General features: G+C 43.7%; 1 protein-coding gene across 2 annotated transcripts; it reads left to right on the forward strand.

The window, feature by feature from the left end:
* Positions 1-487: 487 nt before the first annotated feature.
* On the forward strand, positions 488-22,333 carry MTHFSD (methenyltetrahydrofolate synthetase domain containing). 2 transcript variants are annotated; one of them, XM_067540196.1, is made up of 8 exons: positions 488-561; positions 1,313-1,416; positions 2,916-3,029; positions 4,094-4,207; positions 6,914-7,004; positions 7,671-7,783; positions 8,487-8,612; positions 18,229-22,333. In XM_067540196.1, the coding sequence occupies exons 1-8, from the start codon at positions 534-536 to the stop codon at positions 18,754-18,756; spliced, it is 1,218 nt and encodes a 405-aa protein (XP_067396297.1). In that variant the 5' UTR covers positions 488-533; the 3' UTR covers positions 18,757-22,333. The 2 variants fall into 2 exon arrangements, with proteins under 2 accessions (XP_067396297.1, XP_067396296.1); XM_067540195.1 differs by lacking the exon at positions 2,916-3,029 and adding an exon at positions 3,084-3,197.
* The last annotated feature ends 3,225 nt before the right edge of the window (positions 22,334-25,558 follow it).

The raw sequence follows: 25,558 nt of genomic DNA on the forward strand, positions 1-25,558 counted from the left end.
CCCTCCCAGAGCCAGGCTCCAGCTGCCCCTGGCTTTCCTGTCAATTTTACCCCCTCCGTGAAATTAACAAGAATGACAGTCCCGACATTGCTGCAAATACTCAATTTTTTCCGCTGGGGCTGGCTGGGGGGGGAGGGGTCTATCTGTGCAGCGCCAAGCACTGCGGAGCGGGGGCTGGGGGAGGAGGGTGTATCTGTGCAGCGCCAAGGCTAGGGGAGGAGGGTGTATCTGTGCAGCGCCTAGCACCGCGAGGCGTCCAGGCGCCAGTGCCGACAATAACCAGACGGGTCATTTGGCCAGTGGGGAGGGGCATGGTTCCCCTTGCTGCCCCGGAGATCCCAGCCAGCCCCCACCGCCCGAACCCCGCCTGCGTCTTGAGGCTTCCTGTCCTCTCCAGGCCGCCGTAGTCCCTGCAGACACGTGGGGCCGCCAGCTGACGGACCCGGGAAGGGGGCGGGGCCGAGCCGAGACATACCCCTCCCCCCCCCGCGCCCCTGCTGAGCTGCCTGGCCGCTGCTCCGCTGGCAGGGGCCATGGAGGCGGGGGTGCGGCTGGGCGCTGGTAGGAGCTGCCGGGACGGGGGGCCGATAGCGGCGGGGGGAGGGGCCAGTAGCCCAGGGTGTGTGTGTGTGTGTGTGTGTGTGTGTGTGTGTGTGTGTGTGAGAGAGAGAGAGAGAGAGAGTCAGTGTCAGTAGCCCAGGGTGGTGTGTGTGTGTCAGTAGCCCAGGGTGAGGTGAGGGGTAGTGTGGGGGACAGTAGCCCCAGGGTGAGGGGCGGTGTGTGTGGTGGGGGAGGGGGTCTGTAGCCCCAGGGTGGGTGAGGGGCGGGGCGAAGGGGGGCACAGCCCCAGGGTGGGGTGAGGGGCAGAGTGGTGGGTCTGTAGCCCCGGGGTGAGGGGAGGGGCGGGGAGAAGGGGGGTACAGACCCAGGGTGGGGTGGGAGGAGTTGTCCGGGGGAGTTGGGGGGTGGTCGTTCCATGGTAAGGGAGGCTAGACAAGGGGGAAACGGGAGCCTCCCTATTGAAAAGAAGGGAGTTGTGCGGGGGGGGCTCCACCCCCCTGCACATTGATGAGTGAGGTCAGATCAAGGGGTGCACAGCTTCTCCGCACCCTGACGTTTAAAGCCCTTTGTGCAGTGCTGTGATCTGCCTTCCCAGTGGAAGAGCCACTCTCACGGTGGCTGTCCAGCATGTCCTCCGCACTCTGCTACGGTGAAACGCTGACCTTTATCTCCCTGGCCTGGCACACTGCTTCATAGTATATGAATTCACTGATCCCTCACCTTTATTCTGCTCCTCGTTGCTTTTTGTCAGGTGTCTCCAAATGGGAAATCCGGGAGAAGATCTGGGACTACATGGAAGCAAATAACCTGGCTGATTTCCCAAGACCAGTGCATCACCGGATCCCTAATTTCAAGGTATTGTGGTTTCTCAGAAATGAACGCTATACATTCTTGTCATTTGCCAAACTAAATGTTCTCTTGACCGGAAATCCAGTTCTTTTTTAAGGGTACATTGCATTTATATAAAAAAAATACAAGTGGGTCATTCTGATGTATATAGAAAATGTTTGTCAATCATGCATCCCAGCAGCCTGCGTAATTAGTGAATAATCATAGCAGATGGGATGGATTGGGGGGAAAAAAACACCAGAATAGTAATTGGCAAATATAACTGGAAAACTTAAGGGATGTACAGTTCATATTCCTAAATACTGAATGGTATAATAAGAGCTAGCTCTTATATAATGCTTTTTATCAGTAGATTTCAAAATGCTTTACAAAGCAGGTCAGTATCATTATCCCATTTTACAGATGAGGAAACTGAGGCATAGAGGTGACCTGCCCAAGGTCCTCTAGCAAGCCAGGCGCAGAGATAAGAATTGAATTCAGGTCCCCTGTGTCCCAGTCCTGTGATCTCTCCACTAGGCAACACTGTCTATAATGTGCTGCTGAAATAGGGTTGGTAAATGATGGCAGACAGAGGTTTGTAGATGTAACTGGACAATGGTGGCTGAGCCATTTTTTCTGTGCCGGGAAGCTGCAGCCATAACTGGGCAGGGGTAAAGGAGAGTGTTGTCAGAAATGACACATACTGTACCTATAAAATATCGTTGCATATCCAGCACTAGCTTTCAAATGCACAAGGACGTGCATCAGCCTGCCGAGTGACCTGTTGTTTTGATGTGCAGTCATTCTCTGGGAGTGATGGTTGTAGTACTGTGGCTGCTTCCAGTGTGGGTGTATTGAGTGGGAGAAGGCTATTTCCATCCTCTAGTGCATCTGCACAGCGGATTTGGCCGTTAAACATTAAGAGCTGTATTGCAACTCTGGCTATAGTTCTGCACAGGGGAATAAGTAGGTTTAATAAGCCCCTGGGCTTCCTCTCATGGGCTATCAGTATCATGGGTAGCAGTGTAAGGGGGAGAGCTGTTGCCACCAGACCACTGCTTCCCCTTCCAGGCAGATGGATGGAGAATGAGTGGACGGGATGAACCCAAAGTACCAGCCAGTCCAGTTGAGTTAGGGCAGAGGAGGAAGTAACTACCCCAGGAAAAGGGCTGGTATGGCTTTACTTCCACCTGAAACAAGTGGACTGAGTCACTTATTCAGTCCCTGATCTGCTTCTGGGGCAGCATCCCTGGTGCTACCACTTACTTGGGATGGACTGCAAGTTACCTCTTGAGACCCAGTAGTGATTATGAATGGGAGCAAGAGTTGCGGGTACCCAACGAGTCCCATGAGCCACTTGGATTTTAGTCTGAGTGGTTACGTGTATTTGAAATATCACCGATTTAACGTGAAGTTCTTGGTCTGGAGGGTCAGCATTAGACGTAAGCGATTCCATTTCATTGCATCTTCTCAGCTTTGGAAAGTTGTGAATAACCTGATGACGTGCTGCTCTCCTATGAAAACAGGGTGCATCGCATGCTGCAGCTAGGCTTCTGGGTTTACAGGAGTTCAAGTCTGCCAAGACCATTAAAATAAACCCTGATGCTCCCCAGAAGACTGCTCGCTTTCTAACGCTGGAAGTAAGTGGAAGTATTCTTTTTTCTTTTCCTTTTTATGCTGTTCTATTGATGCAGGGGTCCCACAAGGCTTGCCATGCTATCGGAGAGCTTGAAGTGTTCCGCAGAACAAGTGAGGTTAAAGTGGATCCTGACAAACCACTAGAAGGAGTTCGGCTGGTGACGTTACAGGTAATTGAACCTCCCCTGAGAGAGGGGAACGGAATCCCAAGTGCAGGAGCAGACCCAGGGCCCATGGCATTTATATGGCACCTCCCACATGAGAGCTTTACAAATAAGTGTTATTGCCACTTACACAAATGGAGAAACTGAGGCACTCAGCAAGTCAGTTGGAGAGCTTGGAACAGACTTTAGAAAAACCAGCCCTCACCACGAGATACTTTCCCTCCTGTATACACTAGCTGGCACATGACACTTCTCACAGCAAAATGCAAGAATTCTCTGTATCGCTGTAAGTCTTCAGGGTACAGCTACTACAATAGCTGTGGGTTAAAAATGCCTCTCAGAAAGCCCCCATGTCTTTGTGCCATGTCATGATACGGGCTTGCAAAAGCCTAAATAAATAAATAAATCCAGATTGAACTGCAACCATAACTTTAACGTAACATCTTTTAATGTGCCCCATTTCACATTGACTGTCTGGCATCAGCCTGTGACAGAAGCTAGATTTTTCCACAGTCATTGCAGAGAATGATCTTGCATTTAGATTAGTTCATCCTTTGCCTTGTCCATCTTTTAAATAAATAATCTTCTCTGATTTCATTGTCTTGCTTATTGGAAAGGGTTCATTTCCAAGTATTGTACGAATATTGTACAAATACTAGATAATGCTCTGTCCTGCCATAAGTGCAGGGGACTGGACTAGAGGACCTTATGAGGTCACTTCCAGTTCTATGATTCTGTGAAATAAATAATTCTGAGGTGGTGGTTTTGTATTTTTGCCTGAGGAGCATTGGTCTTTGTGCTCAAACACGTGGCAGTAAAGGATTTTTTTTTCTATATATTTAAAGAAAAATAAGCCTGTCCTAATTCTGACTTGTAACTGTTGATGTTTTCTGTTATCCCAGGCAAGGAAAACTTTGTTGGTTCCAACACCGCGTCTGAGAACGGGGCTGTTTAATAAGATTGTCCCACCACCAGGAGCAACTAAAGAGATCCTGAGAATATGCGCAACCTCTCAAGTAGGTATCAGAAGTGGGGGGCAGCTAATTCAGAAGAGAAGAGGATTGGCCTTGTAGCTTAGATGCTAGACTGGGGCTACGGAGATCTTCCCTATATAGCCTAGGACAAACCACTTAATCTATGCATGCCTCAGCTCCCTCTCTGTAAGAATGGGGATGATATTTCATTTCTGTCTTAGGTCTTTAGATTGTCAGTTGTTCAGCGGTGGACTAGTCTTGCTAGATAAATGTGTAACTAGCACAGTGGTGCTCCAATCTCCAGACACTACAATAGCACAAATAACAAGAGAAAAGGAGAACCAAAATTTGTTGCTGAGATTCAGAAATGTATAGTTAACATTTTTACCTGTGTTATTTTTCACTCTCATGCACTCCTCCACTCCCTGTTTGGATCTGGGACTCTAAGTATAGCAATAACACACAGAAGACTTTCCTCACGATGGTGGCAGCCTAACCAGAAGCAGAAAGTTTCAGGCCTGTTGCGAGATAGCTGGTGCTCACAGGATTTCGGCCGTTGCTTTGCCTACCCAAAAAGTGTGGATAAGCTTGAAATAAGCATCAACCTTTTGCGTATTCATCTGAACCATAAAACTATTTAGAGATGCACCATCACTTTACTCTTTGTTGTTTTGGGTTTTCAGTATTTTTTTTTTTCACTAAAATCAAAGTGGTGCAGAAATATCTATTCTCAGTGGCTTTATTTACTTAGATCACTGTAAGAAAGTTTTGGAGGCTGTATTTACACACTTAAATACCCCAGAGTCTGATGCATATTGTTTCTGCCTTCTTTTGCACAGTCAGACTTTTGTGCTTTGAAAACCTAGAGGGGAGAGAGTATTTAATGTTTTTAACTTTTTGCTTAATCTAGATAATAAAATGTTTATGGTGATTCATACTTGGGGGGTAGAGGGGAGGGAAAAGCAGACCCTTTACCCTCTTGACTCTAAGGAAATGAACAAAAAGCATCCAAATTAACTAATTTTTGTCTCAGAGTTGGTGTGTGGAAAAAGGTCAATTCTGAATGCATCGTTTTTTGTTTTAAACTGTAAAGTGGTACTTTGCTGCCCCCTTGTGTAAAAATGTCATTCCGTAGCTGAGTGAGTATGCCACAGAATCCTGTATTATTTTAGCTATTTCTAGTATTTAAAACAAAAATATAACATTTTTCAATAACTGGCCCCTCACAGTTAGAGGGGAGGAAAGGAGTAAAATGTAAAGATCAATCCAAACACGGATTCCTACACAATTTGGGGACTGAAATCTGTGAAACTCCAAAGTGAACTTCTCTGCTAAGAGTTCTCTCTAGTAAGACTGTTAGTTTATTAAAACCATTAAGAGTTGGAGGTTGGACCATGTGTCATTCAAAAGATAACTTTCTCTTCACCTGCTGCCAGGTCTCATATCTGATCTATGACATCGCTATCATGTTAATGCTGTTTTTCTGGCAGACCTATGCTAGTGAATAAAGTCATAATGCATATCATGCATCATACATTCACGAAGTACAGTAAAAACAATCCTCACTACTCCTCTGGAATATAGGGAAGTAAATATTATTCTCTCTATTTTACAGGTGGAGAAAATCAGCCACAAAGAGCTGGGCTTCACTAACCTTATTTTATTCTAGGCTGGAAACATTTGTTTTTTTATCGTGGGTATCAGCCCACCATAAAGAACAAAGGTTCGTCACCTGGATCAAATGTATGAGAAGTGTCCACCTTATCCTTTACAAACATGAATTACCTTGAGGAAAGTGAAGAAGTGAAACTCCCACTTTTTTGCATGCCTCCCATTTTCGGATGCCCAGGTTGAGACACCTTGGATCTGATTTTTCAGAGGTGCTGAGTATGTACAGCTCCAAAAATCTGTCTTGAACAGATGCTGTAGAGAGGGGAGGGGGAAAAAAGCTGTTAATTACATTTGGCAGTAAATGTAACCCTCCATACCCTAGGCTCTAAAGTAGAAGGGCTTACTTTAGGTATTTCATATTGACACCATTACATCAGAAATGATGCAGACATCAAAATGATAGGAGGAAGGAAAGTTCAGGTGAAAGTGCAGGTCATACTGTACATTGAGGGCTAACTAATGTGTAGAGAAAGATTATCTAGTGGCTAATGCATAAGACAGGTGGCCAACTGATCCAGATTCTACCCTTGGCTCTGCTACAGATCAGCTTCTTATATGACCTTGGAAAAATTGTTGTGTTTGTACAAGAAAGTTAATCCAGAAAAAGATAGTGTATGAACACTTCCCTATTTCACAGTATTGCAAGGATTAATTTAATAACTTTTGAAGCACTTTGGATCCTTCTGTGACTGGGGCTATGCATTACTGTCAAGTGCAATCTGTCAAGATTTTCAAAAACAGAAGCCTGAAGTTAGGCTTCAAATACTAATTTGGGCTGCTAAACAAGTAGCTTGGTTTTCAAAAGTGCTGAATAACCACAGCTTCAAGTGAAGTATACCAAAAGTGTCAACATTTTAGCAGAAAATGTATTCCAGAATTCTAACTTGCTGAATCTTTGAAGAATAACTTTTCAGATCTCTGACATTTGGTTGTATATGAAGGGATATTTCAGAGCTTGGTTATTTATTTGGTTTAGGCAAAAGAGGCTTGATTTTTTATTATTATTTATTATTATTGTCTTACTGAATTGGGGATGAAACACTGCTTGCATCCTTAAAATCATGTTTTTCTTCTTAGGGGGTAAAGAATTACAGTGTGCCTATAGGTCTGGATGCAAAAGTCCAAGTGGACCTGGTTGTTGTAGGATCAGTGGCTGTTTCTGAAAAAGGTAGGGGTAAAGGCTGTTAGGCGTATTAGAGTTGGGGTGGTAGGGGGATTTCAATTTCTCTGTCTTATATTTAAGGGTAATCCCTTTCCATGTGAGGAGCTGGAGTGAGACCACTAACTCCTGGAGGCTGGTATCTGCATTACAGAGATGCCACCACACTTCTTCCCCTTTGCTGGGCGTGGAGTTACAACACATTGGCTGGTGTACGTGCACAGTACAGCACCACTGTCTTCAATAGGGTTCTTCTGGGATGCACTGTGTTTTCAGCTGAATGGTCGTGAGGGCAGATCTTCCTTGCCTGTAGAAATGGTCCTTCCAGGACAAAGCAGAAGGCTGTTGGGAGGGTGGGGGGCAACATGAAGGACTTGTACTGCAGTTGCCCATTCTCAATCTATTTGGGGGATGACCGTAGTATGGCAGCTCTCAGTGCAAAACCTTTCATCCTCTCTCCATGAAGCCTAAGCTTTCTTCTTCATATTTGGGTTAACCAGTACCTGCTCCTGAACCCAACCTGGTGCAGATGGGCACACAGAACATCACTCTGTGCTTGGTTCGTGTTCCAGACATCTGTTGCCTTTTCTCAAGCATTCTACTTTATTATTATCATCTCTTGCACTCTGCTGCCCTCAAGTGGTAACTACCTCTCTTCTTATTTGTACACTTTAGGTTGGAGAATTGGGAAAGGGGAAGGTTTTGCAGATATGGAATATGCAATGATGGTATCAATGGGAGCGGTCAGAGAGGACACCCTGGTAGTTACTATAGTGCATGACTGCCAGGTAAGCTGAAAAGCCCACTCTGAGAGCATGTCTGTAACCATTCAATACCTTGCATTATAGGAGTGCATTAAGCAGTTGAGGTTAGAACTGGATGGGATTTTCTGGATGAGTAGTTTATTTGCCCAAAAATGCAGTTTCAGGGTGATCAAAACTATTTGCAAATTCAGGGCAAATTCAACTGAATAAAAAATGAAGTGGGGGCAGGGAGTCCATCAAAACTGTTTGTTTTGACATTTTCAGAATGAGACATTTCAACTTTTCCTTTCAAACCAACATTTTGTTTCAGAGATCTAGCTAGATGCCTTTAAAAAAATTGAAAAAATACTGTTTCGATTTGAAACAAAAAACATTTTTTTGCTTTGTTTCTAGGTGCTTTTTACCTTTTTTAGTTTCTTATTTTGTTGAGGAAAATCCAAAAAAATTCAGCTTTGGGTCAACCCCAAATGAATTTTTCAGTTCGGCCACTGAACTCAAAAATCAAGTATTCACTCAGTCCTAGTTGCAACAGTTAAGTATTTGCGCATAGTGGTACTGATTGTGTCTGGATTTGGATTGTTTCAGTGTAATCTGCCCACGTTGTCATCTTAAGTGACAGACTTTTGATATCTGGGAAGCTGTCTGGAGTAATACTTTCTATGTGAAGTCACAGTTCTGGTGGGTTTATTTTAATTACTTACCAAATTTCTCTTCCCTCTGATTGTAGGTGGTTGACTTTGCAGAAGAGCTCCTTGATGACCATGATTTAACGGTGGATTACATCCTCACTCCAACACGGACTATTAAAACAGGCTGCAAACGACCAAAACCGCAAGGAATAATATGGCATAAAGTAAGTTACTTTAACGAAAGATGACTTATTGATACCAAATCCTTGCTTCTGAAGCTAATGATATGCCTTCTCTTCTATCCATCACTAGTCTTTCTAATGTGTTTCTTCTCAATTATCTGTGAGAACTGCATCTCTAACTAACAAACACAAAATATACAGGCCGTGTGAACATTCCCACAGGCTCCCAAGGATGATGATAAAATAAAACAGAAGTAAACAAAATGGACTCATGTTGCAGTTTGTTGCATTAGAAACCCTAGGAAGGTGAGGGAAGTATTTGGAAAATGGAAACAGGCAAAGACATGTTGTTTTCAGTTGTCTCTGTGGTTGTTGTAAATAGTGATAGTGGCAAAAACGAGAAATGCTTCTGAAGCTGAGGTGTCCTCTCCTATGGGTTTCAGGTTGAGCCATATGGGGAGAGATTCTCAGCTGGCTTAAATTGTCATTGCTGATGTCAATAAAACTATGAGGATCTGCCCCACAGAGTGTGTCTTACCTCTTGAATGCTTGTCGAAGTGGATTCTGTTGCTTTTCATGAGACAGTACAGTAGGGAGAGCTTAATGCCATAAATCCAAAGTGCAAAGTCTGCCAGTCCATCTTTGCAGGAAAAGCAAGTGCACATTTTATGAATTAGTGGTAGGGAGGTTGGTTTTTGCATAGCCTCTAGTGGTTAGGTATGGGATTTATTTGAAAATAATATATTAATGTGTAGTTCAGGCTTGCAGAAAGAGATTTCTAAATACTTTCATGCACCAACACGATGAATTCATGCTGCTGGAGTTATGTTGCTCATGGAGTTATGTTGGTTATTGCTAATTTGGAAGATTTTCACCACTTTTTTTCACAAAGATGTTCACAAATCCAAACAATTTCACAAATGTTCACACTAATGATTTTGTCTGAAGGTTCATGTTGGAAAGTGCTTTATTTATCATCTGATTTGTATTGTTTTCCTCTTTAAAAGTCTTAAATCATCTGACCTGGAAGCTCTTTTTAACCTTGAAAGCTTGCATCTTTCGCCAACAGAAGTTGGTCCAGTAAAAGATATTACCTTCACCCATCTTGTGTCTCTCAAGTCATCCAGTCAGGCAGCAGAAACAACACCATGTGACTTAAGTGACAATGTGCATACTACGGATAATGAATAGCAAATTGTTGTTTGCATAAACTATACAGGAAATACTTGTAAGCAATGAGTAATTTTGTGGAAGCCAGGATCAGTTGACAAACACTTTACTAACAGAAAAACGGGCTAAATTTGTAAAGTAATTTATCTGCAACAAATAACTCCACCAATTCTATTTTTATATCATGGGCGAATATTCTAATCTGGTGGTGGGTGAGTTAACGAAAGCTCCTTTGTGTTGTTGCATTTCATAATTGAAATATTTCACATGGCAATTTTCTTATACTCAATCTCGTTTAATGGAATTGTTTGAAGTCCCAGCTCTTGTGCCACATCTATCTTGCCAACATGGCTTTGATCACGTTCTCCCTTCGCGTCGGAATTCAACCTCAATAAATTGCCTTGCTAACATTTCTCTGCACTTCCCTTCCCAAGCTAAATCTGCAAAGGTCTGGAGAAGACAAAACCTCTTGAAAAATCCTTTAATCTTTGTGCTGCTTTTGACACTCTCACAGACGAGGTTAGTCTGTAGCTAAGCTGTGTATCAAAATAGATGTGGTCTTTGCATTTCTTCTCTTTTCTTCACTTATCAGAGAGAGAGATTAAAGACCAGTCATATAACAGAGCTTGGGACAAAGGGTTACCAGCACTTAAGGCACTTCCATCTGTTCACATTTGTAACTTGATCAGACATATTTCACCAAACCGTGCTGCCCCTGTGCTGTGTCAGAAACCATTTTATTTTCAGTAGTGGTGTTCACACTGGGGTGTGATTACCTGTTTTTCTCATCATTGCTTGATCTGTCTGTATTCATTACTGTTTGTGTTTCTTGTCTCGTGTTCAACGTGCACGGTATAGTTTTCACCACAGATGAACAAGTACATTTATTAGGAATGTTTTCAGTAGAACAGCAATTAGTGCCTGACGCAAAGCCCGGGGAAGTCTGTGAAAAGACCCTTATTGACGTCAGTGGGATTTGGATCAGGCCCTAATTCCACTATGTTTTTTCATGTTTATTCATAACTGAAAAGCTCGAAGGCGAGGGAGTGAAGTTTTATTGACACTCTCTCTCACACACACAGCTGGTATTTATGCAGTGTCATAGAGGTTTGTTGGTTTAGAGGCAAAAAAGAAAAGACAAAAGAAAAGAAAAGACAAAGGCAAAAAGGGGTTGGGGATGAAGACATACTGTATCAAAATGCTACTGCTTGAGTAGTTGTACCGCCTACGATTCAATGCTGGTAATACTACCTTTCCCTAACACCACCAGTACTTGCGCTGTTGAGACATGAATGCTGGAGGACCAAGATCAGAGTAATCTTTGAATTTCTGTTCTGCAAGGCGGTAACAACCATCCATATTTCTGGTACAGCTAAAGAACTCAAAAGGAGAACCGATTTTTGGGGTTGTTAATTCATTGGGAACAACATAACATGCATGCTTGTTTTTGTTACTTTGTCATTATGGGAGTTTTCTGTGTAAGTAACTGCTGCACACGGCATCTTAGAGCTGGGAGGCTAGTTCATCTGCAGATCTTAAAACTACAGGATTTTGTTTTGGCTATTTAAGTGTTTGTCCATAGGCTTGTGACTCCCAACCCGACATCATCCTTTTCTTCTCCTTCAAATCCTGGCTTTGCCATTGCATTCTTCTATCTGAGCAAAAATAAATTAACCAAGTGGTAGTGGATAAAACGACTCAAATTCTAAACAGGATGTTTTGTCAGTGGAATGTAGTTTGTGTATTGTTTAGTAAGGGATGTCAATGAGATGTGTAAATTGCCTTGTAACAAAAGTTCACCCTCCAGAAACATGTCTTGCTCAAGCAAAGACAACAGTGGCTTAAGGGTTTATTTAAAGTAGGGTATTCCTGTTTGCAAACACTGCATTACTGCTAAGCATTGCCCTGGGAAATGTGCTTAATTTGGTGTGAAGCTGTTAGGCAAGTAGCCATTAGCAAACATGCTCTGTTTTCAGCATCTATACACTGTGTATGCTCTAAAAATTGAGAGGCAGAATGAGAAACATGTCAAACAATGCACACCTCAAAAATAAATGTTAAATGCAGTTCTCAAACATGTTTCAGGTTTTCTTACCACTTTGATTATAGGCAAAGTGGAGGAAACAGTAAATGATTCAGGTGGTCATCTGGTGTAAATTGGCTTTGCTCCATGAACAATAGCTGAGGATTTGGCCCAACAGATTTTCACCACAACCTGCTTTCTGCAACACTATGTGTGGTTGTGGCCGCGATATTTGTTGTAATGAAAAGAAATGTGTTCCGTGCACATTTCCAACAAGGAAAATCTAATGAAATGCTGGGATTTGTATCACAGAAATGATCATTTAATGTCTTTGAAAGACTTCCGGCTCCTTTAGTAGTGCCTGACAGTATACAACAGATCCAATATGGCTTAATTCTCCTTCACTTACACCAGTTTAACACTAATATAACATTATTGACTTCAAAGAAGCTACTTCTGACTTATACCAGTGTAAGTGTAAACAGAATCAGCCCTAGCTATCTAGTCAGTAGTGTTGGAATAGCATCCACAGCCATCAGCCGTGTGGGTTTCTACGCATCGGCCACTTTTGTTTCCTTTTCTCCACCCCTACTAGATGTTTGCATGTTTTGCAACCTCAAAGGGTGAAGGGTCGGGGGCATTGCTTGGTGTTCACTTTCTTTCTATTTTCTGATAACTACAGAATCTGCTTGGGCAGTGAGGACCAGATTTACAAATGTACTGAGGCGCCTCAAGTTCCAGATAGGAACCTAATAATTTCTAGGTGTCTAGTGGAATTTACAAAAGCACCTAACTCCCATGAGAAGTGAGTGGGCATTTGGCACCTAACTCATTTTCTAGGCATTTAACTGCATCTTTAGGCACCTAAATACTTTGTAAATCTGGCCCTTAGCAAAACTGCATCTCTAGACTAAGTGTGTTCTCTGAAGAGACCCTAGGTGCCTGGTGGCCCTTTCCCCTAACTGTGCTCTCACATTGTGTGCAAGTATTTGGAAGCTTTGTGCGCGCCGGTGGAAGGTAAAATGTGTGTGTGCTGCGAGGCTGTTTCATTGGCTTTGGCTGTGTGTGTGCCATTGCTTTAAACCCATGTAACTTGAATGCATGCCCACGTCAGCAGTTCGCCGATGGTATGTCTACACTGCACAGTAACCTGGGCTCTTACCCCAGTTGTAACCTTAACCCTGCTATTCAGACAGAAGAACCTCTGAGCTAGGCTTGGAGGTGCTTTAGGTCTGAGCTAGGCTTACCCTGCTGGAGTTGTGAGGCTTTTACTTGGGTTGGAATTCTCCCACTTTGCGGGTGCGGATGCAGGCTAGATCACGCAAGCGAAGGGCCTCCAGTGCCCTTCCCACAGTTCCCCTGAAGGACAGACAAGTTCTCCCCCAACTCTCAAGGAAAGAAACCTAGAGTGTCTCAGCCCGAAGAACCACGGTCTGTGCAGACATAGGGACGAGTGCAGGAACAGTGAGGACACCCTAGCTGGCATTGTACAGGGACGCTCGCACTCACGTGCCAGTCAGGTTGGCTGCAAAGCACGGACACAACGTAAGGGGCTACATCCACAGACACAGCACAAGAAGCAGGCTGTGGCCTGAGTATCTCCACAGAGAGCCTGTGGGGAAGGCATCCTTTCCGCACAGCCAGTGGTGCAGCTTCCTGCTTCAGCCCAATAGCCCAACACACCGCCATCTTGGAAGAAGGACGGGCCATCCTGCATAGTGAGGAATTGCTTGATCTTATTCCTGCCCTTCCCTGGGCAGCTCTCTCTGTCCAGCCCAGTCCCGTGCATGTTGTGACAGGCAGGGCTAGATTAAAGAATTGGGGGGGGCAGGGCACTATGGAAATTGGGAGGCCCCCATTTTCCTTAAACTGAACAGATCCCACCAGCTTGATCCCTTCCCCCCCCACCCAGGTATCCCACCCCACACACCAATCTAACCCCCCTGGCCTTTGAGCCCCTACACCCTCCCCTGTCCCAAGATTCTCAGTCCCAAGAGCCAGGCTACTCTCCCCTCCCAAGCCCCCAGGAGCCTCTGCCTTCCCCGTTCCTCACCGCTCCCTGCCGGTGAGCCTGGGTCCATCCTGCTTTCCAGCACCGAGAAGAGCAGGAGTCCCTGCGTCAGCGTGTCGAGGGCCCGGCATGTGGGGTGGGATCCGGGCGCCGTGCCAGTCGTGCTCCCAGCGGCTGTGCGAGCTGGGCACCGGGAAAGCTGCTGGCAGCCCCGTGTGTGCACGCAGCAATGGTTGCAGAGTGCTGGGGGTGGGGGAAGGGTCCGGCTGACGTGTAACTTGTATGTTACAAAGGTGGGGGCGGGGGAAGGCACATTGTAACCAACAAGGCAGGAGAAAAACTGGCCGGGTGGTAACCCGGGGGCCAAATGTGGTCAAGGGCCCCCCTGAGGTCGGGAACCCTGAAGTGCACCGAGTGCACCTTGCTTAATCCGGTCCTGATGACAGGTGGAGCTTTGCCAAGCTGAGTCTGACACGCTGATGAAATACACCCCCACCCCTTACAGTGCGCGTCCCCCTCCACCCACACACCTGAACCACACAGACTCCGCTCCCAGGGGCGACCATTGTGGCTTCAAAAGGGGGGCCTGGACTTGCCCCATAATGGCACAGTGCTCTGTGCTCCCTGTACAGGTCAAAGGAGATCCTTTAAGTGCGCATCTTGAAATGGCTGGAATGACACCTGATAGACACCCTGATAGAATGACCTGGTTTTGTTCAGTGGGAGACTCCACGTGGCCCATCTGCCAAGTCACAGCCACCGGACTGAAGCCAGTCTCTTTACGTGCATGGTGGATTCTCAGGATGGTGTCAAAGGAAACTTGAATGAGCAGTCACCATCTCTGCAACTTCCTGCCTTCCTCAGGCTTCTAATGGGGAGGGAAATTTCCCCTTCTGAGCTTCTTTTCCATGGACTAGTGCTTGTATTAAAGAGGCCACCCATGAGCAGAATATAGCTGTAAAATCTGTGTTAGAAAATCAGATTTAGCTGAATATTGGCACATCCGCCCTGTTAATCTGACAGCAGTGGAGGATCCGTATTTGCTGGATTATCAGTGAGTTATTCAAGGAAGCTTCTGATAATAGCTGATTTTTTTTGGCAGGATCCTGGATAGTTCTGAATTTTTCTTCTGCAGCAGAATACTTTCATCACACTCTGAGGCCAGCCATGCCAGCACGTAGCATTAATCTGGCACAATGAAGGCTCACAGTGGGGAGAATGGGATAACACAGTTCTAGAAGCGTGTCATGGGAACCGTGTTGCAGCCGAAGTGAACATGTTCAGTAATGGGCACCATGCAGTCTGCTTGCTCTTAAAAGGTGTTAAAATCCCAGCGTGTACACAGCTCTGCTTTGAATCTTTTGAGAAATTCCAGCCAGGAGAGAGCAATACATAGCCACTATGCAGAGAAATTTCAGAACATTTTGCACAGGTGAATAAATGATCACCCTTTTACAGCGGGAATCCTAGCCAGAGGGAGGTGAAATGACTTCCCAAGACCACCTACCGAGCCAGTGGCTGTCAGAGTAGATCCCAAGCCGTCTAACTCTCAGTTCTGTGCTTTAACCACTAGATGAGGCTGGGCAGTTACGGAACGTGTCAAACGAGGAAATGGACACTTTTGGAGGAGAAGGCTGTCCTTGGATTCCCTCCACTTCGAAATAAATCACAGCAGCCCTCAAGACAAAAGTAGCTTTTTTTTTTTGCATGATTATAATTAGCAACACATTGTCCTACCGCAGAAGAGTTCTTTGTTTAGTATTTTACAACAGAGCAAACAGCTTATTTCCCTTCTCCTCCAAACCCACGGACTTGCTGAATTGACTTTGTTGAATGCGACAGTCCCAAGCCGCATCTTTTGGGGGTTTTTGGGGGGAGGGTTTTGGTGGAGGAGTTGGAAATTTTAGTTGCACTCCCCTTGAAGTGACTAGCAAGACTCCCGTGGGATAGGACTAGATCCTTGGGGGGGATCATGTTGCCCTGCTCCCATCGTGGGCATGAAAGGCCCAGTGGGCAGCAGAACCAGGGTGATTCTTCAGCATGGGAAGGGGTGGGAGAGTAGAAGGGCTTGGGGAACTGTTGGAGGGTTTGCATCCCCAGTAGGAAGGGTGATTTGGGAGGCAGGATTAGGCAGGGGCAGGACATGGTGTCTCTGCAGTTATGAGCACTTGTTTCTTCTATCCTAGGCTTTTCCTCCATGCTTATCACCAATGAATCTCGGTGTGAGATCTACTGGAGCAAGAGGAAAGCTCTAGGAAATCCTCAATAAATCCACAGGCAGGGCTGTCCTAAGGTATAGGTACTAACTACAGCCCCAGCCCCTGAAGTCGCATTAATTCAGGATCGAACGTTCCGTTTTCTTTTCTTTTTACATTTCTAGCCCTCATGGAGACAAAGAGAAGCTTGAAAACCTGACCCAGTATAACTGGTTACGCCCTCCCCGAGTTTGCAGTCAGCCTGAAACAATAACTCTAGAGATATGAACTGCCTCACTTCATTTACTGCCGCCTCGAGGAGGGCTAGGGCTATGTCAGAGTTTGGGGGTTGGTCCTGGGGGATAGGAAGAGGTCCTCTTTTGGGGGGATGTGCCTGTGACTCTGGATTGCTTTAATTTGGTCCTGTCCACAGAGTGTCCTGAAGGGCCTGGGAATTCTTTCCCCACCCCAGTGCCCGTCCCATGTACTGAGACTGTGTGAAGAGGTGAGGGTTTGCCCTTGGTGGTGTTGATCTTTCTAAATAAAGGTTTTTGTGTTTGACTTTAGGGTGAAAGAAACTTGTACGTTTGCCTTGTAATAGGCCGAGTTTGCTTTTGGGTACAGGAGTGATTAGTTACATGAGTGTAGAAAAATGTTTTTCCTGTTTGGTTTAATTAGCATAGAGCTCGCATTTCACATGGAAACTTGACAGAGGACAACAAATGATCCTAATTGTTGGCCAGGAAAAACAAAGCGAGATGGCTTCAGCCATTAGTCTAATATCATATGCCCAGCACAGTAGAGGATGCTGTCAATTTCAGCGGTCTGAGTACTTGGTGGAGGAAAATGCATCCCTCCAGGACTCAGCAGAGTCATAACTCATCAAAATATGAAAGTGGCATGTACCTTCAGAATGCTACGGCTCCCATGGCCACTGTGGAAACCCAGACATCTCTGACCTAACTGCCAGATTGGGTTCGCTTTGTGAAGCATTCCTGTACAGTAACAAAGTTTGCTTCTTACGGGCCCGATTCCAGCATCTTTTATTCTGGACCTACGTGGTGCCAGAATGGAGGCAGCCTCTGTATAAACTAGTTGTTCTCATTCTATCACTGGGTCGTCTATGAACTGTTCAGCCGAAACAAGAGGAAACCAGACCTGATTTTTGGTCTGAGCCCGGAAGTGAAACTCTTTGAGGTTCATCAATCTGAAATGCTGCAAAGGCATGCAAACCCTGGAGAGGCCCATGCTGAATTGCCTCCCCTATACCCTAGCTAGGTCCCGATGTCCCTTCTACTCTCATTTACCACCAGCAATTTCTTGGCAGCTGGCTGGCCCCTTTTCCCTTGTAGATCACTGAAGTGGAGTCGACAAGGTGCCCTGGTCCCCCACTAATTTCAAGGGGTGGGTCTCATGAAGAGTAAGCATCTTGTCAGTCTGCAAACTCAAGCAAGCAGTGTTTCCTCTCCTTCCAGCTACTGCAATGGCTTTGCTACAGTTCAGAGGTTGAGAGCCCGACCATGTTATACAGTAACTAGGAAACTCTCAAGTTTCCTCTAAGTCCTGGTGTGTAGGCTGGTACCATTCAGGAGGGAGAATAGGGCACTCCTGGAACAGTGCTGGTGAGGCTTATGATAACTGGGGTGTGATGGAGAGGGAGTGGGCCTCTGTCTAAAGACCAGCTGCCCCTAAAGAGAGGGATGGGAAGAAAAAAAACACGCAGGGCCACCCAGAGTGCAACAGGAAGGGGGATATGCCTGTGATGGGGAGAAATGAGGTAAGGGAGATTGTGGGGGCAGGGCCAGGCGTCTTGTCAGGGAAAAACGTTAACACAAGTTTCAGTCAATTTCCATGAGGAAAACATGGGGGATGCAGCCCTTATGTTTAGATTATAACACACATAATATACGTCACAACCAGAATCTTGTGTTGATACAACATTAATGTTGCAAATCTGAACATGCACAACTAAGCCAATTCCAAAGTGCAATAGCTCTGGTTCTGTTGGTTATTTTCTGCTGGATCTGTTTTGTGCAGCTTGCATAGTGATTAGTGTTTGTTGTTGCCCTGACATATATGTTTATGGAGTGACTTAAGAAGCCAGCCCTGCAGTTAATAAAGTTTGATCTCATTTTGTCATCATGATTCAAAATGCCCCAGTGCATTCAACAGAGTCTGATCTGACTATATATGTTGGGTTAATTTAAAAAAAAAAAAAAACAACCCAAACTCGGACTTGTTTCTGTTTTAATTTTTTAGGTCAGCTACGAGATGCTAGAAAGAATCCCAATCCTAAAGAATCTTCGCTACAGAGAGAACCAGGCAGGCAAAGATGTTACCCTCAAAGATGAACATCCAGACTTCCCGAATGCCAGGAAAGCAGTGGAGTCAGATAAAAATGCCAAGACTGGGAATACAAAACTGCAAGCTGAGTCCACCTCTGCCCAAATTGGTCATTGTCATGATGGAAATGATTCTTTAAGTACCAAATCAGGCACACGTGGTGCCCTCACCACTGTGTATGTAGGTAATATACCTCCAGGCACCAGAGTGAGTGAGTTAAAGACTGCTTTAAGAGAATTCCATGCATCTCCTTTGCGGCTCACTTGGCAGGAAGCACAGTGCAGGGCTTTTCTTGGTTACGCAGATAAAATGACTGCTGAGAGTGTTGTGTCCTCTTTGAAAGGCTTAAGCCTCAGGGGTCGTTCTTTGCGAGTTGAGATGGCCAAGAACCAGAGAAACAAAGGGCAAGTAGAAATCAGTGGACAGAGAAACAAATCTGAGTAGAAAAAATAAGGATAGCTTCACTGTGCAGCAAGAATCCAATCGAGTTTCCCGAGTATCTCAGCACAGCCTCTCATTTTGCTGACTAAACACTGTCAAACTATAGAACTTAAAAGCCAACTTTTCAAACAGATTAGGCCTGCAGTTACACAGCTGATTTGCCATCTGTTTCTGCAAATCAAATATTTGCATATGCAGATGGCAAATTGGCCCTTTCTGCCTACAGTTACTCAGTTTGTGTTCAGTTGCCAGTAGTTGTGGTGCACAAAGATAGGCGTGTCATTGTACACACATACACATTCATTTGCACGCATGCCTTGTTTGGGGGGAAAAAAAACAAACCTGACCCAAAGCATCTCTGTACCCACAATTCTAGCCGGGTGCCTGTATTCAACCATCGGTTCTGGCAAAGAATTGTACCCGCGAAGCTGCACGCACACATTTAGAGGTGAGCTTTTGCTAATCTAGTCTGTGGGCTGCAACGCTAGTTATACAGGACCCAATTCTGTGGGGTGCTAAGCAAAACCCTCTCCCCCCCCCCCCCTTGAAAATATTCAGGTATTTAAAGAAGTGTGTGTGTGTGTGTGTGTGTGTGTGTGTGTGTGTGTGCGTGTGTGTTGGGTTTTGGCTTTTTGAGGTTTGCAAAAAATTTTGTGACAAATGTTTTTTTGAAAAGCAATTTTTCAGTGCAATTTGATGCACTGTAATGGGGGCGGAGGTGTGTTTGTTTGGTTTTTACCAGCTGTAGTGCTGAGCCATTCTCAGTGCCTGTCCGCTTCACCTGAAACTGACAGCACACAGTACCCTACTGGATCACACTCTTAACTCTCTAAATGTTGTACGTTTTATTCTGGGCTGGGAAATGAGAAAAATATCACTTTTCCTTCAGGCTATTTTAGGTGCCTTTTTCACGGTTAGATTGGTAGGGTAGCATGTCATTATTTTCGATAGAGTAGGCCTGGTTCTCCTCTCACTTCTGCTGATGTAAATTAAGCATCACTCTGTTGACTAGGAATGGAGTTACATATTAGTGTAAAACTGATGTGAGGGAGAGGAGATTCAGGACCTCCAATGCAAACACTGTTGGTAACTGATTAGGCATAAAGTTATTAGAAGCGTTACCAAGGTATCAGCCCAGCCTATTCATTCTGTGCCTTCTTATTACCATTGCAGCTTTGTAACAATGATGTCACATATTGATACGGGTTTGAGTACAGAGTGCTACAGAAAAGTTTTCTTGACAGGGAGATGCTGGCTTGTATGTGTGCATGCGCACACACACATTTACAGAATAAAGCAGAATTATGATTTATTTGGTGCAGCTTTTATTTTTTTTCAGTTCCTTATTCCTGAAAAACAAGTTGAATTTTGGCTGAACTATCCTTTCTCAACAGAAGCACTTTGCAATTGATCCTGGGCAAAAAGTCAAAATAAGCTTCTAAATGGATATTTTCTTTTTTTTAAGTCTGAGAGTTGGAAACATTTTCCTTAGCCAGAGGGTATTACTAAGTATATTTTAAGCGCAGTATTATGCTTCAAGTGGGGAAGACCTTTCATGCAGCGTTAAAGAGAATGTTCTCAAGGCTATCGTGAGTTCTCGGCATAAGGGCTCAAAGAAAGCACTGCTTTAACTTTTTGCAGGGAAAACAAAGGAGAGACGTCTGAAGAAATAAAATTTATGCTCTCAAGTGCTGACTTTGTTCCTCAAACACAGAATTATTATCAGTGCTGCTCAGGGTGAGTTAAAGCTAAAACACTGCAAAACACTTCTCTTTGTTTTGCCTGTATGACCAGTTGTGCATTTAAAATAAAGGGGTAGGGGAGCTGTGTAACAATTTGCAAACATGTTCATTGCATAATCAGTTTAAAGAAGATCTGGAAAGAAAACTAAAAATAATCCAGTATCACTTCTTCAAAATCACTGTAAATTATGTGATGGGAGGACCTAATTATGCTTCTGTTTAAACTCGTGTATCCCCATTGGCATCAATGAAAATACACACATGTAAACAAAGATATGAGATGACCTAGGTAATTACAGGCCCATCAGCAAGATAACAGAGTGGTTGATATGAGATTTGATTAATAAAAAAGTAAAGAAGGGTAATGACATTAATGCAAATCAACAAGGGTTTATGAAAAACAGATCCAGTTAAACTAACTTGATACCTTTTTTTGATGTTTTTAGAAATTTGGTTTATAAAGGTAATAATGTTGACGTAATATACTTAGGCTTCTGTAAGTATTGGACATGGTACCGCATGACATTTTGATTAAAAAAACTAGAACAATATAAAATTAAAATGCACACATTAAATAGATTAAAAACTGGCTAACTGATAGGTCTCAGAATGTAATTTTAAATGGCGAATTGTCAGCAAGAGTGTGTGTTTCCAGGGGGGTCTCATGGGGACTAGTTCTTGGCCTTACACTATTTAACATTTTTATCAATGACCTGGAAGAAAATCTAAAACCATCAATAAAAGTTTGCAGATGACACAATAACTGGGAGAGTGATAAATACTAAAGCGGACAAGTCACTAATTCAAAGCATTTGCTTGCACCCAATTTAACAAGCAACCCAGAACAATGTGTGTGTTAACATGGCTAAAAGTAAATGTATACATCTAGGAACAAAGAATGTAGGGGGACTATATCCCGGGAAGCAGTGACTCTGAAAAAGATTTGGGGATTGTGGTGGATAATCAGCTGAACATGAGCTCCCAGAGTGACACTGGCCAAAAGAGCTAATTTGAGCCAAGATGCATAAACAGGGGAATCGCATGTAGGGGTAGAGAGGTTATTTGACCTCTATATTTGGCACTGGTGCAACCGCTGCTAGAATACTGTGTCCAGTTCTGGTGCCCACAGTTCAAGAAGGATGTTGATAAATTGAAGAGGTTTTAGAGAAGAGCCAAGAGAATGATTACAGGATTAGAAAAAATGCCATATAGTGATAGATTTAAGAGCTCAATCTCTGTAGTTTAACAAAGAGATGGTTAAGGGGTGACTTGATCACTGTAAGTGTCTGCATGGAGAATAAATATTTAATAATGGCTCTTCAGTCTAACAGAGAAAAGTATATATAACATGTTCCAAAGGCTGGAAGGTGAAACCAGACCAATTCAGGCTGGATGTTTTTCTAAAAGATCTGCTCTAGGAATTATTTTGGGGAAGCTCTATGGCCCGTGCTATACGGGAGTCAGACTAAATGATCATAATAGTCCCATTTCACCTTGGAATCTGAAAAGCCAGAAGCTAACTTTGCCCCATGTACCTGACCTTAATAAATGCTTGAAAAGTAATTCTTCCCCACACCCTGCTCTCCTGCCTCCAACTTCCCATGCTGGGTTTTTGGCCTGGCCACATGAATTTGTGGTTCCTCCTCCCTCTGTCTCATTTTCTTTCCTAAAATTTGAAGTTGTTAAATTAAAATTAAGAATAATTCACTGCTGAGATTTTTAAAACTTTTGTTGTAGTAGTTCTGCCTAGGTAAATGTATATATGTGGAGTACTTTGTATTTATATGTAACTATGCATATGGAAGTTGTTTTGCAATTAAAGCTAGATTTTAACACTATCACTGGTAATTTAGCAAATCCATGTTTTTCAGGAAATTGATGGAAACCATAGTACTTGATTTTTGATCAGCTATGTTCAGAACATAGTGAAACAGAGCAATAAGCTTAGGACTTGTTATTGTGCCCTCTGTGAGCATAAAGCCCATAATAACGCAAAAAGGTAGCTGTAACTCTATACACTTTTATAGCAGCACAATATGTGCTATTTGGTGCTCTTTTTGTTTGGACAAAGTGTACCTAGTACTTGCTGTTGATTGGATTTCCATATCCATGCAATTATGCTCTATGTTTAACCCATACCTATGCCCTATGTTAAATCCATTCTTAAAAAGATGGATCTCCATTTACATGTCTCTTAAGTCAGTTACACTCTTTGTTCTATCATAAGTATTGCTAAAGCAGATCTTGCAATAGTGATTAATCCAGTTTGTGATTTGCTTGCCAATTCAGAAGAGCCTTCATGGTGATTTATCTACCAGACATAAATTAGACCTGGGGTTAGCATCATGAGAAAAATAAACAACCTTTAACCTCCTGAAACATCAGGACCCTACAGTTTTAGCTAAAAATGAGCATTATTTAATGTTAGCATTCTATGTGGAATGGAGTCATTTTGGTATTGTGTTGCTGTTCTTCCAACCCCTGCACTCATTTCTGATCTCAGCTGTGCCTACGTCATCCACTGACTAGACCTCATCTTCACTAGGAAGAACATGCATTATTTAACTCGACATTGCCAACACTTGGTTTCTAACATGAGGTAAAATCCTAATGAGGACAAAGCAATTTGTAGTTTTCACACGAGTTAGCGGGTCACGGTAAACCCTAGCCTTCCCTAGTCTTTACAATCCTGCTGAAGACTTAGGTAGTTTGTAATTTTACTTTGTATCAACTAACTTGAGTTAAAAACACACCTTTGTTTCCTACTGAAGACAAATCCCTCGAGCGTATTAGCTCAGATATACATCTCTCAGGGAGATGTTGCTGTAAGATCATGCAGATAAGGAGTGGTTTGGCCAGAAATAAAAGCTTTTTCCTCAAGATACCAGCACTTTATCTACTCAGGGCCACATTTTATGAGTGCAGAGCATGTCATACACTTGCTAAAATACATGTCACGTAGAAAGCTCCTCAGTTACATATTCAAGAGGCGCTTGATCCTGAACTCTTGAAATCATTTATTTTGCCATTCGCATCAAGGGAATCAGGGTCAGGGCCTAGAATGCAGTCTGCGATTTGTGATTTTGCACATCTTTCAGCTAAAGCATAAATCCAAAGGCAAGATATAGTAACCACTGTTTATTTAAATAACCCTAAGAACAGGGTTGAATTAAGGCAATCCAGGGCCCTATGTACATCTTAAGTGGGCCCCCATTTCTCTGCCCCCCTGGGGTGGTCCTTCTCTTCATAATAGCCACCCCCTACTTGGGGAGGCAGCAGGTTTCGGACTTAAGATTAATCAGGCTGTTCACAGCACTTGGATCTATTGTTTCAGGCTTTCTGCAGACTCAGGCAAGCATCAGTTATACTCTGTTGCACTTTCAAGCTTTACGGTGTGACCACAAAAACTAGAAACGTCATCTTTTTTTAATGCATCCTGAGAGTATGATCTCATCATTCAGCTCTAGGGATTGAAGCCAGAGCCATGGGCCTTAATACGGTCTGGAGCAAGACTGCATGAGACCCTTCGCTGACAGGAAAACCACATGGTCCCTATTCTGAGGAATTTACAATCTAAATGAATTAACAGGCTTTGAAGAGGAAAGATTTATGTAAAGCCTAAGAATTTTCGTTACAGTGCCAGTTTCTGTGCAGTTGTTGCTCTATAAATCAAAGCACAGGTTATGCTCATCTGCAGATGTAGTTCATTTCTAATCCATGGTAGATACAATCATATTAGGAGGAAGGAGTCCTGCCCAGGACTGAGAAGACCCAGGTTCAAGTCATTCCTCTGTCTCAGACTTCCCGTGTGACCTTGGGACTCTGTACATCTGTTCTCCGTCTGTACAAGGGGCACAATAGTATTTCCCTACCTCACATGGATGTTGTGAGGACAAATGCGTCAAAGATGGTGATGTGTTCACATGCTACAATAATGGGAGGGTGACTTAAGTACTTTAAACAGAGAGATATAACAAGGATGATCTCTGTTAAGCAATCAATGCATGTCATTCACATGTAATCTTCACCTCAGTTTCACTCGCAACCACAAAACAAAAGGCAACTCACTGAAACATACCCAAGCCAGTCTCATTTAGAAGCAATTTAAATTAGATCTTTCTATACTTTCTGCAGCCTGACGTCTTTATTATGTCCTTGCTTGTCATGTGGTTTGGTGCAATCTTTCCAGCTACGTTCATGGCACAAACAATTTAGGGTCTTATTATTGCATGCTCTCATTGAGGGATCAGTACTGCAAGATGCTCAGCAACTTCTGGACTGCTGAGTGCTATCAAATCACCTTGACCTTACAGGCAGCTGAGGGTGCAGAGAACAAAGCAGGATCAGGCCCTGAATGGGCAAGCAATCACCTCAGGTGTTACAAAAGAACAACCATTCAGGGTCAGACTAATGATCCAACTAGCACAGTGTCCTGTCTTCCGACAGTGGTCAATGCCAAGTGCCCCAGGGGGAATGAACAGAACAGGTCATCATTAAGTGTTCCATCCTGTCGCCCATTCCCAACCTCTGGCAAACAGCAATCCCTGCCTGTCCTGGCCAGTAGCCATTGATGGACTGATCCTCCATGAACTTATCTAGTTCTTTTTTGAACCCCGTTATAGCCTTGGCCTTCACAAAACTCTCTGGCAAGGAGTTCCACAGGTTGACTATGCGATGTGTGAAGAAATACTTCCTTTTGTTCATTTTAAACATGCTGCCTATTAATTTCATTCGGTGACCCTCAAGTTTTGTGTTATGAGAAGGAGTGAATAACAATTTCTTATTTACTTTCTCTAGACCAGTCATGATTTTAGACTTCTATCATGTTCCCTTTTAATCGACTCTTTTCCAAGCTGAAAAGCCCCAGTTTTATTAATCTCTCCTTGCATGGAAGCTTTTCTATACCCCTAATCATTTTAGTTGCCCATTTCTGTACCTTTTCCAATTCCAATATAGCTTTTTTGAGATGGAGACAACCAGATTTTCACACAGTATTCAAGATATGGGCATACCATGGATTTATAAAAAAGCAATATGATATTTTCTGTCTTATTATCTATCCC

The sequence above is a fragment of the Emydura macquarii genome, unplaced genomic scaffold (genome assembly GCF_026122565.2).
Source record: "Emydura macquarii macquarii isolate MOO-44397 ecotype Brisbane River unplaced genomic scaffold, CSIRO-AGI_Emac_v2 contig_561, whole genome shotgun sequence".
NCBI classification, from domain to species: Eukaryota; Metazoa; Chordata; order Testudines; family Chelidae; genus Emydura; species Emydura macquarii.